This window comes from Marmota marmota, unplaced genomic scaffold, assembly GCF_001458135.2.
Source record: "Marmota marmota marmota unplaced genomic scaffold, marMar, whole genome shotgun sequence".
Classification (NCBI taxonomy): domain Eukaryota; kingdom Metazoa; phylum Chordata; class Mammalia; order Rodentia; family Sciuridae; genus Marmota; species Marmota marmota.
Genome location: NW_026000048.1, coordinates 3,419,366 through 3,436,669, shown reverse-complemented (window position 1 = coordinate 3,436,669; position 17,304 = coordinate 3,419,366). Strand labels below are relative to the sequence as shown.

At 48.1% G+C, this 17,304-nt stretch overlaps 1 protein-coding gene across 5 annotated transcripts in view; it reads right to left on the bottom strand.

The window, feature by feature from the left end:
- The window catches only part of LOC107150196 (phosphofructokinase, platelet), a 55,084-nt gene that overhangs the window by 10,155 nt on the left and 27,625 nt on the right, over positions 1-17,304 (bottom strand). For 3 of the 5 annotated variants that reach the window (XM_048812608.1, XM_015495146.1, XM_048812607.1), the window contains 9 exons: positions 16,317-16,412; positions 15,088-15,180; positions 14,408-14,533; positions 12,707-12,771; positions 12,169-12,238; positions 11,777-11,923; positions 9,067-9,137; positions 6,964-7,051; positions 6,100-6,252 (listed from right to left, as the gene is read on the bottom strand). In XM_048812608.1, the coding sequence (XP_048668565.1) occupies positions 6,100-6,252; positions 6,964-7,051; positions 9,067-9,137; positions 11,777-11,923; positions 12,169-12,238; positions 12,707-12,771; positions 14,408-14,533; positions 15,088-15,180; positions 16,317-16,412 (909 nt within the window). Of the gene's footprint in view, positions 1-1,136; positions 1,290-6,099; positions 6,253-6,963; positions 7,052-9,066; positions 9,138-11,776; positions 11,924-12,168; positions 12,239-12,706; positions 12,772-14,407; positions 14,534-15,087; positions 15,181-16,316; positions 16,413-17,304 lie in introns of all 5 variants that reach the window. The other 2 variants (XM_015495147.2, XM_048812606.1) reach the window with 2 other exon arrangements.

Here is a 17,304-nt window from a genome sequence, read left to right as displayed (position 1 = left end):
GTGGGATATAAGGGAGCCTTGACCCTGGTGGTTATGAGCTGGGGACTCTGGAGGCACAAGAACCAGTGCCAGAAGGCAATAATGAAGATGTTTTCATAGGTTCAAGAGTCAAATGCTAGGATTGTGTGTGTGTGTGATGTGGTGTGTGTGTGGGGGGGGAGGTCCTCTCCTTTTCCTGCATTTTATTCAACCCAGAACGAAAACCTCGGATAAAACTGCTATTTTCTGAAGTTCTGTACCGAGTTGAGCTAAGGAAACTCTCCAACAGCCATGACTTTTCATTGCAAACTCTGGAACTAACTCAGACATGAATGTCTAAGGGGCCCACAGGACACACTGAGTCAGAAGTTACCAGCGTGCTTGGCCAATATCCTTTTTCTGGTTTGGTGAGGAACAGTCCAGGCAGCAAAGGCCTTTGGAGCTACCAGATATTCTCAGGTCTAATGTACAGGAGTCACAGGCCATGAAGGCCTAGCACGTCACACATGCTGCAATGTGGACGCTGCCACCTGCTGGATTAGTCCCTACCCACAGGGTGCGGCAGTCAGTGAGCTCCTAGGGAGCCTCTTCATCTCTCTAGGAAGACTATGCTTCCAGGCAGTGGAATCCCACTTTTGTGCAGATGAGCACTGCTTCACTTTGGAGTCATCATACTTACCAGGTACCTAAGCCCCCTTTCGCACGCTCCCATGACTTGTTCTGTGATGCTCCGCTAAGGTCACACCTCTAGCTATTCAACTTCAGGCAGGAGCAGCAGGCCTCACCAGAAAGGATGCCCACAGCTCACCTTGTTTAGGTGGTGCAGAAACATTATGCAAAGGGCTTTTATGTCTCACTTTGGTCAATACAAACAGGCTCTCCCTACGAGAAACTAGGAAAAATTACCTTATTACAGAAAACGTGACATAAAGCCAATCTCATAGGAAACAAAAAAATAATAATAAATTTGGCCCAATCATCCTAAGAGACTGAGTGGGTGGGTTTCCCCTTTTAATGTCCACTTGGGGGAAGGCAGGGGGTGAAGGGAAACTGAGAACTGGAAATGAGAGCTGGACCTCATGGCAATGTTCTTAAGGCAGAAGAATCAAATTGTTAAAGCAAACGCAACAAAGCAAAAGCGGACAGAGTTCTCTTACCTCAACCACTGCATCCAGGCCAGTGTCAGAGCCAATACTTATGTCTGTGCCTGGGACATTGTTGCTAATGGTAGCAGGCAGAACGCACACAGGGATGCAAAACTCCTCGTGGCTGTCGCGAGCATTAGCCATCATGATCGCGCTGGAGTAAGCCTGAAGCAGCAGGGCCACAGCAGTTAGCAGGCACAGGCTCGTCACCTGCCAGTCACTGGGTGTGGGCTGTGGCTCCAGGGATGTGACAGGGAGGGGCCTGAGTCGCCAGTGGGAAGCGGCTTCATGCAGGGCTACAGAGCCCACGGGGCCCGGATGAGCACTGCAGGAGCAGAGCAAGCTCCAACAACACCGGGCCACAGGGTGCAGCCTGTCCTCCTCCCCCGCTTCCCGCAGCAGAGGCCACAAGCAGTGGAGTCTGGTGGTGCAAGGCAGCAGCAAAGCAGGCACGAAGCAAAGCAGGGGTGGAGGCGGCACGAGTGTGTTAGTCATTAGACGGACAGCAGCTCATTTCTTGGCATCTCAGAGCGAGTGGGAGAGCCAATTAGGCTGGGATATCTAAGCGCAACACCAATCCTGTAACTTCTGCAGGGAGGGGTGGGGAGAGCACAGGGCTATGAGGTCGCCATCAAATGACTGGCATCACAGATGCAGAGCAGGGTCACCTGCAGGCAGGCACTGCGGCGCCACGGAGGGCAGAAGCGGAAGAAGGCGTGCAGATACGTTACCCGCAGCCTTGGCTCCAGGGCATAACTGCTGTTTGGGGAATCCACTTCCCTCTGAAGGGAGCCTCCCTTTCAGGGGCCTCGGGAGAGCTTACATTAAGCAGGATAGATCAGCCAGAGTCCGATCAACTGCTCTGGAATTCCAATGGAAACTGGCTTTGATGTCAAAAGGTGAGCTATTCAGCCCCTAGTCAGGGGTTGAACTCTCTGCCTCAGGGAGGTAACCAAGTTAGTAGTAGGTTACAGGTCCACTTACCCATAGTTCCTAAATCCATGCAGCCTCCAACAGAACAAGGCATTTTTATGAAACATTTGCTGCAAATCTGACCCAGTTATAGTCTTTTTTGGTTCTACTTAACACATCTTCTTAGTGTGCTGCAGAAACTTCTATGATAAATGGCATGTGCTCTGAATTGCCTTTGTTTTTGTCAGTGCTGGGGATGAACCCGGAACCTTGTGCATGCTACCAAGTGCTCTGCCACTGAGCCACTGCCCCTGTCCTTCTGTATTGCCTTTCTGTAACCCCAAATATGCACAGCCTGAAGATTCTGGACAGTGGGCCGTGGACCTGTGCAGGTTAGTCCTTGGAGCAGTCAGTTTGGAGGTGACATGGGGCCATCTGTACTGGGTGACGATGAACGCAACAGGAGCAGGGTGCCCCCACGTGGCCCCCCCTCAGCCCTGGTCCTCTGCCTCCATCCGAGCTGGGCCCATGGCTAGTCTCTGTGTGGCCTCTGTCTTTCCAGATTTGGTGTGGCAGTTAGTACAGCACTTGTTCATCTGGGGGAACCCACTGGCCAGTACCCATACTCTTTTGATGGGCTCCTCAGCACTTTCTAGCTCAGGGTCAGTTGAGGACAGGCTGTGGGGAAAGCAGTTGTCTGAGAAAGCTGTTGCTGGAAGTCAAAGGAACACAGGCCATGGCCTCGGACAGAGTGCTCCCCGTGGGCCAGCTGGGGTGGGGTGGAGGAGGCGGCAGGTGAGCAGCAGGGTTAGTGACTTTGTTTCTCATGAAACCTCTGATGGCGGTGGTACTGCTGTAGCACTTCCTACCTTCTGTTTCCCATTGCTCCTTTTGATTCCTTCAATCTCTAAGCAAATGAGAGGAAAACTTTGGACAGGGCAGCCCCCTGCCCAGGAAGTCAGGACACTCCGAAGACATACAAGCAAGTCTTGCCTGCAGATCCTGAGTGAGTACCAGTGACTTGCCCTGCTCAGGGCTCCAGGGTGGACACTTTAAGACACCATCAAGCTACCCTGGATAGAGCTAACCACACCAAGAGCAGAGATGGGGCACAGTCATGGAAGAAGCCAATGACACGTTCAGGTTTGGTTTTCACCCCTTTAGGATACGTGGAAGGACTCTTAGCTGTTTTCTCACCCTTCACCGGGCTCCAGGGCCCAGAGCAATCAGATAAGGACCTAGTCATGGTTTTCAATTTCATGGTCACATCACTGACCAGGGATATTGGCAGGGCTATAGTCACTGCCACCTTTGTGGCATCAACGGCAGCTCACGTTCAGCTTGCTTTGGTTGTATTGTTGCCTAGAACAAAGTGTTGTACGATTGTGGAGGAATAAAAAGTAAAGTTTAACAGAAAAGCCTACAGCTACCTCAGGAAAGTTTTCTAAATGCCTGCTCTGAGGTACTATGTGGGTTTTGCTCTACCCAGAAGACCCACTGATACTGCAGCTACAGAGATCCCCTTGAAGGGATGCATCTGCAAGCTGAGCATCACTGCTACCAAGTGGGAAAGGATCAGCGAAGACAATAATCAGATATCCAAAGACAATGATATCTGTATCACATAAGACTAGCTTAGGGTTTGTCAGCCTCAACAGGGTTGACATCCTGAGCCAGATCACTCCCTGTGGTAGAGACTGTCCTGTACCTCCCAGGACACTGAGCAGCATCCCTGGTCTTGGCCAGTGAGATGCCAGAAGCAGTCTCTCTCCCGGCTGCAGCAATCCAAAATACCCTTCAATGCTCAAAATGCCCCTTGGTGCAAAACTATCCACAGCCGAGAATCGCCAAGCTCCCTGAACAAAAGGAGTGATTTGGTATTGGAGATGCCCGTGGATTCTAAATGAGAAGGCCATCCCGGGCAAAGCAGGCAGCTCACACCAGTAGAAACAGAGCACCTAGATGTGAACGTGCAGGGAGCTCCTGGGACCTGTGTAGGACACCAGCTTTATGCTACCAATAAGGTGAGTGAGCTGATACTAACTTGCTTTGGGCCCTGACTCACCAGACAGTGGCAGGAGGGACCCCGGGTGACCTGTGTAGAGTGCTGCATGCCCCATTTCCTGCAGAGGATTCGTGGTTATGACCAGCCTAGCCTAGCTTAACCCCAAATCAAAACGACTGGAATTGACTTCATTTTGCCCAAAAAACATATCTCTGGAAGAAGCCAATGACACATTCAGGTTTGGTCTTCACCCCTTAGGACTTGTGGAAGGACTCTTAGCTGTTTTCTCACCCCTCACCGGGCTCCAGGCCCCAGAGCAATCAGAGCAGTCACTGGCCTGGCCTTGGCCACCTACCTTGAGATGGCAGAACCAAGAGGACTTAGCTCCTTGGAGCCTCAGAAACAGCACATGAGGAAGACCACACACATCCCTTGCCATGTGATCATGCCTGAGGCTCTCAGGAATGATCAACTACCTGCTCCTTCTTTTTCTTTCTCAGACATCATTGTTGGTTAACCTAGCTTTGAGAAACTCAAACAAATAAAAGACCAAATTTAAGAAAAGTCACAAAAACTCCCTCTAAGGGAAGTAGGATAGATGGTTTGGGTTTTGTCCTCCAATTTATTTTTTTTTTTTTCAGATTTTCAACTATGTATCTATTCTCTTTCAACAATCTGGGAAGAAACAGTTTTTTATAGCAGAGAAGCTCAGAATCATAAGATAGGAGACTCTTTCTTTGGTGCCTAAGAGTGTGTATCAAGGGGACAAAAGCCTTGTCTGGTACCTGCAGAAGCTCCCACCCACAGCAAAGGATAGCCTCCAGGTCCCCACCCATCCCCTCCCCCCCCCAGGTGAGCTTTAACTATGTGACAATGAGTAAATAAGCAACTCAAGTCCAACTGCTTCTCTGAGGAACTCAGCCTACAGTCACCCCAATCTAGGCAGGGCAGGCGAGAGAGAAAGAAAAAGAAAATTCATTGTGGTAGACGCAGATCTTTACATTCACAAAGATCCATCCAGAGCCCAAATCAGTTGAAAGCAGCAAAAACAGTAACAATCACCAAGAAGCACATGCAAGATCTAAGCAAAAGATTAGTGACTGCAAACCCACAAACACCACTTTCAGCAGACAGGATCACACTGCTACAGTAACAAAGCGGAAAGAAGTTTAAGCACTTGAGAAAAGCAAGAAATAAGTGCTAATCATTACTTACCCTTGAGATCTTAAAAGCTTTTTGGCTTTTATTTACCAGCACTAGAAATAGGTTTTTTGGTGATAAGAGTTTCAAAAAAAAAAACTCCAAAAACTTTCATAAGAACTAGATCTCACAAGGAAAATATAAACCAGAGACTTACTGAAATATTTGACAACAAATTAAGTCAAAATTATTCTGATTTAGATACTGATCTTCAAACTCCCATATGAATTATCAAGGCTAACTACAAATATGATACATAGAATGTACTTCTATGTTTCCTTATTGCCTTCTGGCAAAAAAATTAAAAATCAAAGCAGCATCAATATTTTTAGATTGTAATTTAGAATTGCCAGTTAAGGGGGAAATGACATCGACAGCATAATGAAAAACACAACAAATGCAAACAGAGAATTCAATAATCAATGAATAAAATTACCAAATATTGAATTTCCATCCTTAGACATCAAGGCAAAGAACCACGGTCCAGGTTTTATCACAGTAAGATTTACAGACTGGAAGTAAATGAGGCTCAGCCAAAACAAACAAAAATCTTAATAGTTATCAAATCTCAGAGCTACGGTGCCAACACCATTCAATGGCCTTGGCAGTGATAGTGCCTCAGCTACACAGAAGAGGCTGCAAAACTTCGAGGAGCTAGATCAATTTTTTCAGCGGCAAAAGGACTTTTGAATATACCTTAGGAAAAAAAAAAAAGAAAAAGACAAAAGAGAAAGATTTCTTTAAGCCCATGCAGGCACTGCCCAGCTGCCTGGGGCCTATTTCTAGTGCACTGGTAGATAAAAGGGGCGGGCCTGAGGTTAGCAGCAGCGCGCCTGCTTTGCTGGCACGCGCACTTACGTCGGTGATAGTGTTCAGAGCTGTGTCTGACCCGATGCTGAAATCGGAACCGGGCACATTGTTGGAGACAGTGGCAGGAACCATAACCATGGGGATACAGAGCTCCTCGTATTTCTCCCGGGCCGCTGACAGCTCTAGGAGTCCCAGGTAGGCCTGTCAGACAAGTGTGTGTGATTGTGGGGCCAGGAAGCTGGGAGGGGCGCAGCAGGCACAGAGGGTATCGCTGGGAGTGCAAGCACGGGAGAGCCTCAGGGAGCCACTTCCAGCACAGCACACGAGGTACATATTGGGATACCACAGAACTACATTCAGTCCAAGGGTGAGAGGTTTGCTGAGTACAGAGGAGAAAGCAGGACATTATCAAGTAGAACACTAACTCTTATGGGTGAGAGGCTGATTACTTGAGGTTCTTACATTTCTTCAAAGTAAATCAAAAGATTATCACAGGACTGATCTTTATCCAAAAGTACATAATTAAGGACTGTAGTCCAACACGTGACTCTGAAGAAACTGAAAAAGAAAATCTAACCGTGTGACTACCTTTCTCTGTAAAGAGCCAATGGGCTTCACATTGAAGAGATGGAATGATTTCTATAGACAGGAATCAAAACAGATCTCACCAAATAGGTGAGTCTCAGATAAGAAGTCAAGCTTTGGCTTCCACATTAGGTGTCTTTACTGGAACTGGGTCAGTCTTAGGCCACCTGCTATTCTTCTGCATTACAAACAAGCCAGTGGCAACGAGCCTCAGAATCCATAACCCAAGTTCCTGAAGAGCAGCCAACAAGTTTTGTGCTTGTGTGAAAACAGGGTCGATAGTCACATGTCCAAAACTATCAAGCAGGTTAACAGACAACGACTTACCTCAAATCCACCAATGATCAAGAGGGCATTGATACTATGAGCACGTATCTGCTCAGCAATCTCTTCCAAGAACTTCCCAGGCAGGGCACTAGAAACAAATGAACCAAGAGGTGAGGTCTGACACCGTCCAGCTGAACACAGTCCCCCATGTGCATCACGCCTGCAGCCCCTCGGCAACCCCTCCGCCCCAGGTCTTGCCTCCCACCTCCCATCGTGGCCACATTCTTCGGCACTATGGCAGTGGACTGTTAGCTGCTTTTTTCCGACCCTTTGTTGCACAGACAGCAGCAGAGTCTCAGGGAATGGACACCCAAGGCAGCAGTGGCCACAAGTCACATTTCGAGAGAGTATTTTCCACAAATATTTGGGAAGAAGCACTTCAGCTAATCCTGCACCTGAAAAGCCTCCTTCTGCCTTATTAGAAAACAATAAACCAAAGCAGCTTGTAATTATTAACAGTAATTGTCTAAATAGAAATTTGTAGCTTCCCAAGAACTTTTTTATTCAAAAAAAAAAAAATAATAATAATTTTTTTTTTTTTTTTGTACCAGGGATTGAACCCAGGAGCACTTAACCACTAAACCACATCCCTAGCCCGTTTTTATATTTTACTTCGAGACAGGGTCTCGTTAAGTTGCTTTGAACTCGCGATCCTCCCTGCCTCAGGCTTCTGAATCGTTGGGATTACAGGCATGTGCCACTGCACCCAGCTTATAATTTAATCTCATACACCCACACTTGCTATCCAGGCTTACTTTGCTCATACCCTTCTGGGTTGTTGCCTACTTCAAATGACATGATCAACAGTGTAACACCAGGCAAACGATACTGTGCTCTATGTTCTGCCCAAGGTTCCATCTAACACCTATCCCTTGTCTTTCTTTCGGTGTTTTTTTTTTTTTTTTTTTTTTTTGTGGTGCTGGGGATTGAATGCAGGGCTTTATGCATATGAAGCAAGCACTCTACCAACTGAGCTCTATCCCCAGCCAGATCCCTTGTCTTCCTTTCATGCTTATGTGAGTATGTAAAGTACTTATATTTTTGATAGATTTATAAAAATTTGTAGGGCCAAAATACTCAAACAGAGCAAAAGAGTGTTTGTGTCTAACTGCAAAGTCCCTCCTAGCCTTCTGATGCAGATTTTGAAACATCATCAGAATCTGTCCAAAGCCCCCAACCTGTTCTGCCTGACTCAAGAGCAACGCCCAGCACACCGATGCTGGAAGTGTCTTGGCCAGTCTGCTGAAGCCTGGAAGTACCTAAAGATACATCTCCTTCCACTAGAGCTTTCCAGGAAACCAACCCCAGGGCACATGGTCAGACTGGAAGACTGAACACAGGCAGATCTGAAGAACTAATCCAGCCCTATGGGACCCTGCTAGCAGTAGGGGATCTTGGAAGTCCTAGTTTTAAAGCAGAACAAAGGGTTGAGATAATTTTCTAGGGACAATAAGCCACTATCAGATGGAACCCTATATAACATTTACCTAAAAATTGCTTTCTTTCCATATCAAAATATAAACTATAATAATGACTGGCATTAATATTGCACCCCTGGGATAATCAAAGATGAAAAGAACTTTCACTTAATATTAAATAATACATCTCATTAGACTATCCTCCCCCCAGCAATGGGGAAACACTGAAGCATACCATAATTCAGAAAAACACATCAAAATTACTCATGTTATTTTTTCAAGTGTGGAAATGAGCCCCAAGCCACTATGGGGTTCCCTTGTGTCATTCCCAACACCACAAACCTGCTCCAGCAAGATTTTAGTGCTTGTTCACACAGCAGGTTACTAAAGCCCAGTGAAACTTCCAATGAGTTGTGCGGTTTTGCTCTTCCAAAGTATGGAATGAAGAACTGATTGGACAAGAGTGTCCAAAAGCTACCTTCTCTCTCTTTCCAAGCCTGGGACTCACCCCCAGTTCCCAAACATAATCGGATTCCCAGAGCGAGGATAGGTAGGTGCCCCAATGCCTGTTTGTCTAGGAATTCCTTCCAAGATATCAGAAGAGGCACCCACATCCCCACTCTTCTAGAATGTGCCCATTTCTTCTTCTTTGGGAGCAGGTTGAGAGTTAAGATTTGGAAATTACCGTTTTGTCCCAAGAATGGACCCTCCTTGGCCAGTCCAACCTCCAACATCTGACCAGCCGATTTCTTTGATCTGAGAGGCAAACACAAACAGCAAAGTGAGAGATAAAAGGGACTAGGGACACTTTAAAAAGCAGCTCAGATTCCTGTACTTTCAATAGGCTGCATTCCCGGGAAGATTTTGAAGCATTACAAAACCATGCTCTCAAAGTGTTGCCGAGGGAGTGAAGGCCAGGACGCCCAGCTTCTGCCATGTGCCTGGGTATGTCAACTCCCCGGGGGCCTCTAACATGTGCTGTGAGGGCTCCTGCCAACGTATATTTGAAATAAAGATATCATCCCACTCCAGTGTGACTATCCAGGCCCATATGCAAGAACAAACGCGCGTGAGTGTGTGTGTGTGTGTGTGTGTGTGTGTGTGTGTGTGTGTGAGAGAGAGAGAGAGAGACAGAGACAGAGACAGAGTGTGTGACAGAGACAGAGAAAAAGACCGTGATGGGGGGGATCCAACATAATGCCGCTGAGAGCCACGAGTTGGAAGTTATAACTGCCAGTTTTGAAGGGAGTAATTCTTTTTTAAAAATTTGTTCCAATGAGTTATACATGACAGTAGAATACATTTTGACACATCATATTGACACATCATACATAAATAGAGTATAACTTCTCATTCTTCTGGTTGTATATGGGGTAGTTACAGGAGTTGGGTGATCATATACGCACATAGGGTAACGATGCCTGATTCATTTTACTGTCGTTCCTACCCTCCCTTCATGTCCCCTCCCCTCCCTTCATTCCCCTCTGTCTAATCCAAAGTACCTCTATTCTCCCTAGCCCTGCCCCCAGCCCCTTACTGTGAATTAGCATCTGCTTCTCAGAGAAAACATTTGGTTCTTTGGGATTGGCTTAATTATTTACATAAAGCAAAGAACAGCTTAATACTAGTAAGTCTCCCAAAGCCTCAGCAGGAACAATGGCAGAGCGAGATGCCCTGAGGATGGCAGGGTTCCTAGTCCCCTCTCTGCTGCTCAGACTAGGACAGAGGGACCCTGTCTTACTGGGTGCTGTCCTTCAGCTGCCCAAGGTGTAAAGGGACTATGGGGTGCTCCCCAGGGCTACCAATTAGGTGACTGCACCCCACCTCTCCGCCGCTCCTGCCTCCTGGGCTGGCGCTGGCTCCTCTGACTCTTTTCTTTCAACAAGGCCCCAGACTGTGCTCCTGCTCTTGTCCTACCTCCACTCCACTGGGGAAATGCCAAGTTTGTTAAGTCTATCATTTTGATGCTAAAGCCTCCCAGCTCACATTTTAGGCCACACCTCTGATGACACCTGGCCCCAGTGTCCACCTGCTTCCTGGACATCTTTCATGAACCTTGTTAAACCTCAGCTCCTTGTATTTCCTTGCAAGCTGGCAACCCCAGGCTTTCTCCTGCAGTTAACTGCATTACTGCAGTTCTACCCCTCCCATCGGCCCAGGCCAGAGGGGAGTAACCCTTCCTCCCTTTTGTTTTCTTTCCCCACCGCTGCATATTAAATGAACAAATCCCATCAACCCTGTCCTGAGAGTACATTCAGACCTTTGGACAATGCTACCTTCACTTCTTGCTCCCCTCCCCACAGCTAGTCTTGGTGCTCCCTGCTGTGGCCTTTGAAGAACACCCAGGGATCCTGGCAAAGCCCAGCAGTTTGTACCACTCTCCTGCTAAGAACCATCCCATTTTAGCATAAAAGCTCAGCATAAAATCCAAGCTTCTTACTCCCCACTGTCTACCAATGATGTGACCCTAGCTTCCTTTCTGTCCCCACCCGCTCCTGCCACCCTCTCATTCCCCTGCCCGGGCAAGATGGCCACCATCACCCTAGAACAGCAACACCTTACCTTAGGGCCTTTGCACTTCCTTTCCTCTGCCCAGGATGAGCACAACAGGCTTAGGAGTCACCTGCCTATTCCAGACCTTTGGTCTAAAATCCAGTTCCCAGCAGCGGCTGGGTAGGACCTTCATGCAAACCTTGCTGGGCTCCATCACCCTCTTGACCTCAGTGTCTTTTCAGAACTGCTCCCAGTCTAAGAACCTAGAAGGTTTACTGGAACTCTTCCTACTGTCACCTCTCTCTCAGAGGTCTGCCCTGCCCCCTTTTTACCTCCGCAGTGTAAGGTATGGCTCCTGGCTGAGGTGTCTGCTCTGCAGTCCTCCCGCCCTGCTTCAGTCCCACACCAGGGAAACTGGGTTGAATCAGTCAATGGCTCTGTGCCTTATGTTCCTCAGTGAGATCAGGACAACATCTTAGATTTAGATGAATGCGGAAATGAGCTAATATATGTAAATCCTGAGGAATGCGGGCCAGTGCCAGCAGGTGAGAAGGGCGCACTGTTCTCATCTCACCGAGGGCTTGGCACAGCAGAGACCGTGCGCCCTGCTTGCCAGGGCCCAGTGCCAGGGACCTGACAAGTGCCCGTGATGTCACCACCACTGCGATCACCCAGCACCTTTTCAGGAAACTTGAAAACATGTCACATGTTGGGCTTAACTTGAAGGCCCAGACTCTTAACTCAGAGAAGGAGTCTCAAGCAGAAGTGACTTCTGAAGTGAAAACCTACTGTCATCACAGTGTCACAGAATCCTGGATGACAAATGTTGGAAGGCACCGGGAGCCTAGCCTCCCCACGTGCAGAGACAGTGTCACGTGCCTTGGGACTCTGGGGAGACTCACCTGGCCCTTGGCAAAGCCATCAAAGCCATCATAGATAGCCAGCATCTTGTGGCCGTCTGCGATCCCCACTCGCACGGCGGAGCGCACGGCCGCGTTCATCCCAGCAGCAGGTGCCCCCACGTTGATGACAGCCACGTTGCAGTTGCTCTACAGGAGAGGGCAGGCCCAGGTCATCAGGTATGCTGCACACCTTACACCTGGCCCACACCACGTTGGGCTGCGCTGCAGGTGACCACATTCCACAGTATCGTAAAGGTCACAGTGGGAAGGCCAGCCACAGAGCTCAAGGATAATCCTCCAGAAGCCAGCATTTAAGCTGGGGCCTGTGTGCACGAGGGCAGAAGGGCACCCAGGCCCTGGGAGGACCGGGGCACCGAAGGCCAGTCACCTACCTTTGTGATCTGATCATCAGGCAACTTGATGGCCAGTCGCTTATAGATGTTCAGGTTGCCCTCAAAGCTCCTGAAATGAAAGGTTTTTGCTGAGTGAGGGCCAAGAACACTGGACACAGCAGGAAGGAGCTCACTTGGGGGGCAGGGCCCCACAGAATAATCCTACCAGATACCCTGCAAATGCCCAAGTGGCCACTTAGGGAGAGTAAGGCCCTGATGTTACACATGTCCTACAGGGAGCTTGAGAGGGCCTATGAGGGCCTACTTCAGAAACAGGCTAAGGAAAAATGGCATTCTTGAGTTCCTCTTAAGTTTCTTTTCAAAATGCAAGCAGCATGTCTCCTTGTACCTTGATCTCACTAGGGTCTGAACAACCCCTGCTAAAAACATAACAAAACAAAAATCAACTTATTTTTCTCCACCTAGTTATCTAGGTCTTTTGGGAAAGGATGAGCACAAGCTCTAAGCACAGTCTAGACGACCAAGCCCAAGGAATATAAATTCCTCATGAAGTAGAATGTTCTTCAAAATATCTCACCTTCCTCGGAGTCGTACAGCATCTTTAAATCTCCTCTCATCCATCGCCTTTTGTACATCCTGGGTCTTTTAAAAGAAATAAGAAAAAAATAAGGATGTGCCAAGAGTTACTATGTCCCTGGGTTGGGATTGCTGGGTGGAAAGGGTCAATGCCTCCCCAGCTGGACCCTCTCAGTCTCACTTTGGATGACCAGCAGCCCCAAGATTAGGTGGCCAGGCATCCAATACTGTGGTTAGCAGTGGGACTGTCAGTGCCTGGCTGTGAGCTCAGAGCCCTGGACCCACCCAGCCCAGACTGCTTCCCAGAAAGAGGAGGAGGAGTGGGACCTGTTGTTATGGCCTCCAATGCACAAGGATTTCACTCCACAAGAGCAAAGGAAACCAATCTCTCAGGGAAGGTTCTGAAAATTTCTCAATTTAATTCTGATAGGGAGAAGAAAAACATAGTCCCCAGCCTCTCTGGGGGCCTGTGTACGGGACCTGAGTGTGCTCACAGCAGGCCGAGGGGACAGAGGGGCTGGGGCCACACCAGTACAAAGGGTGTGACAGGAATGACAAGCTCCAGTGATCCCAGTTAACTTTAGGACCCTGGGCAAGTTACCCATTTCCCAACTTCAATCTCCTCGTCTGTAAGATAAGAGGAAAAACCCAACCCCTCTCCAAAGCTGTCTAAGGTTATTAAAAACAGACAGGAAAACACCAGACAAACTGCAGGGAACCAGCAAATGGCTCACTGTGGCCTTCAGTAACAAAACCTTAATATGATGGTTTCAAGAAGGAGCCAAGTTTTACGTGCCACCCTAATTTCTAGGAGAACAGACACGAGACATGAGAAACAGGCTCAAAATCATGAGCTGTGGCCTGTTAAGCCCATCACCCCTCACACACTTCCAGACACTTCCTGTCCTCCTGTCCCCAAGGACATGGACATGAACACGCTTGCACAACATGCCCACACACATTCACCATACATACACCTGACCACACACATATACAGACTTTCTTCCCTCCTGATGGCTTCGGGAAGTATATTTTTAAGGTGTATTAGGGTTACTGTGCCTAAGCCCCTTGATTTAATTACTTATCCACTTCTCCGTATCATGAAAGGCATTCACCTCAGGGTCACTGGAAAGACCAAAGTTACAGTCACCAAAATATTTGGAAAAATAGAAGAGCAATTTCTAATGCAACTAACTTCACTGCCACCTCGTCCTACTGAACAAAGGTTGAAAACTTATAACTCATTTTTCCTCCATCCTGTTTCAGACATTCCTGTGGACAAAAGGGGATGGTGCTTCCCAGAATGTCACCGGAAGCTCTTCCAGTGTCCCACCACAGATGTGAATGTCCTATGGGACAAAGGGACAGGCAGGGAGTGACTGAAAGTGGAGAAATGCACCATGCCACACCTTCTCCCTGTGAAGCGCTACACTACACATTCCCAGCAGGACCATTTGCCTGCTCTTATTTTCCCAGCAGACTCTGGTGCCACCTGATCCTTTCTCTTGTAGGAGACACTCAAGGCCCCCAGAGCACACTGATTCTTGACTGCAGACTCATCTTTGGGGATGTTACCACTGGAGTGCCCCTAGGATGGCAACTTATAAACAAGAGAGTAGAGACTGCATGGGTTTTATACACTATGACCCACTGGTCATAGATGGGTAGCCCCTCTCCATGCCCACCCACTGGCCACACTTACCATCTGCACACACTCCACCAGGGGCAGGCGCACAGCTTGGTTTCCACTCAGCGACACCACACAGGCCGGGGTCTCGGGGGTGGCCTCCAGCAGGGCAACGACCGCCTCCACTCCCATGCGACTAGCCTGGAAATGAGAGTGGGGACAAAGATGGCCCACCATCCTCTTCCACATCCTCAGCAGGAGGCACCGGTGGCCCACAGAGATCATGGCAAGGCTTTCTGCCATTTCTGTGCTCACCTCCCACCCTGCTTCCTCACCTCCAGTCCACCTCCCCGTAACACGACGACTCCAGTGAGAACTGGCAAGAGGGCAGCAGGACAAGGCGAGGGAGCAGACAGTATTAAGACCTGAGGGTCTGGACTCGGGGTTCCCGCTGTCCCCTCGGGCCAGCGTGTGGAAACCTACACTCAGAACACTGCGTTTCCACCTCTTGGGTCCTATTGTCCTGATCCTTTCTGAAATGGCACACTGACTTCCCCATCAACTGAGGTGATTTTAAACTGGGAAATCCCTCTAGGAGGGCAAGTCTCAAAGGATCTTTAACCTTAGGATGCAGACTGCTGGCATCTCAAGGGATGGGCTGCCCATCAGCCTTTATGACAAATAGGTTCCTTTAAATGTCCACAAATGTTTCCTTCCCAGAGACCTTGTGATTGGCACCTGCCATCCTCACTCACCAAAATCCTGTCAAATGCTGAAGGGGTCCCTCCTCTTTGCACGTGTCCAAGAATAGTCACTCGAGTGTCGAATCCCAGCTGCTTCACCACAAGCTAAAGGGAAAGACTTCCATTAGAAGGTACCAAACTGTGATGTGGCACATCAACTGAGCTGTGGAGACAGTCACTGTGCTGAGGAGAGATTTCTCTACTCTTTCTTCAGAACTAAAGGCACAGATGATTGTTCCTAAAGAAGGTTCAGTGGAACAGCTAACAGATATATTTCCCAACTAGCTAATGAACATAACATTTATTTTCCAAAACGCGCTGTTTCAAGTAGCTTCTATTTCAGGTATTTATATTTTTTGAAAATGTAAGCAATTTCTCAGTCACCTTCAACTTGCACAGCTATCATCTGAATAACATCACCCAGGATTGTCAGCCCTGCATCCAAAGCAATGCCAGCTTTTGATGTGCAGAGGCAAAGTTCTCTAGGACTCAGAGTCTTCCTCTCTACTAACAGCAGGGCTGGTTGCCTTGTGTCCATGGTCCCTTTTTGGCATAGTATTCCATGATTTAATCTCAATTAAGTGAGAAGGAAAATCTTTGCCTTGGTTTTATGGATCACTTTTCGTAAACATTGGCAGATGTCTTTGATAGGTATGGGTCAGTGATTGAATATGGATGTGCAGTGTTGGGACTGAAATCAGTGAGAGAAATGTACTGAGCCAGCCTCATGCCAGCATCCTGCCAGACCCTGCCTTTCTTCATGGCCATAAAGACACAATGACTCATGGCCAATGAGGCAGCTTGTTGAGAATGTGCTCAGCTGATGCTCTGGGTTGGGGGAGGGACTTCTGCTGCTGCAAACAGAGAAGCCCAGGTCAGCTGCCATGTGGTCAGTCCTGCTCACCCTCAGAGCAATTGACGCTCAATAGCTGGAACTTCCTAACCAAAAGAACATGCTTGGTCACCTTATGTCTCTCCCTATTTCTGCTGGAGCCACATAGCCTTGAGGAATATCACAAGAGAGAACAGAAGAAGTGCCGGCCTGGGAGCTGTGTATTCCCCAGGCCATTGAAGTTACTAGTCATTAGGAAAAAAATTCTAAACTATCATGGACAAAAAAAAAAAAAAAAAAAAAAAATTAGTACTATGCAGTGTTCTAGATCAAAACCCTGTCAATCATGCTAACAGCTCCTGTTTCCAGGTACACAACAGAGTAAAAATGAGAAATTACACAAACTTACATCCTTGATTTTCTCAGAGGAAATGGGTTGATTTTGGGTATCAATTGCTCCTTCAGCCACGATGATAATATTCAGTCTTTTTTTTCGGGCACGGTTCTAAAGAAACAGAAAATGAAAACATTCGCATTCTTAACCTGTTTTTGACAACAACAAGAAAACCATAGAAGTTTGTCCCAAATTAAACTGGCCTATTTGTAGGCAGAAATCCTTTCAAGAAGTGCTTCCCGATGACACTGAAGGAACAAGGTAGCCTGGGTGACAGCAGGGAGGGCTGAGGGTCTCCGTGGGACTTAATGGCTTAAGTGGCATTGCAAATACTGGTCAGAATTGAACCCCCAGCCTGCCAAGGCAGGGGTAGAGTGCCAACTTGCTGATAGGCCACAACAGGGAGGTGGATCCCACACAGGCTGGACCCACAGAGCTGTGTCTCCCTGCAAACCACGTCTGGTCTCCTTTACACTTAGGGCTTCCTGCTACTCTCCAAGAGCCCCACCCCCAACACAGCCCACTCATATGTTGGGCCAGGAATCACTGCCACTGCACACACAGAGAAGTGGACCGGTGGGGCACGATAAGAAGGCAGGAAAGGACCCTGTGACAGTCTACATCTGTACTGTCCCAAAGTTCCATGTGTTGAAGGCCCGCTCCCACCCCAAAACACCACTGGGATGTGCTGGGACATTTAAAGAGAGGCCAAGGGAGAGAAATAGGTCAATGGGGGTGGGCCATGGAAGGGACACTGGGACCCTATCCCCTCCTCTGCCAGGCAAGTCCTGACCATGTTCTGAGACCTCTGAAACCATGAGCCCCAAATCAACCTTTCCTCCTTTAAAGTTGATTTCTTCAGGTGATTTGTCACAACAACAGAAACCTGAATAATGCAGATCCATAGCCCAGACAGAGGGTTTGGGCAGCTGTACCTTAGTGGCCACTCATGCTGTCTGGACTCTCTAGTTGGTACTGTCAGTGGCACTGTCTTAGATACTTA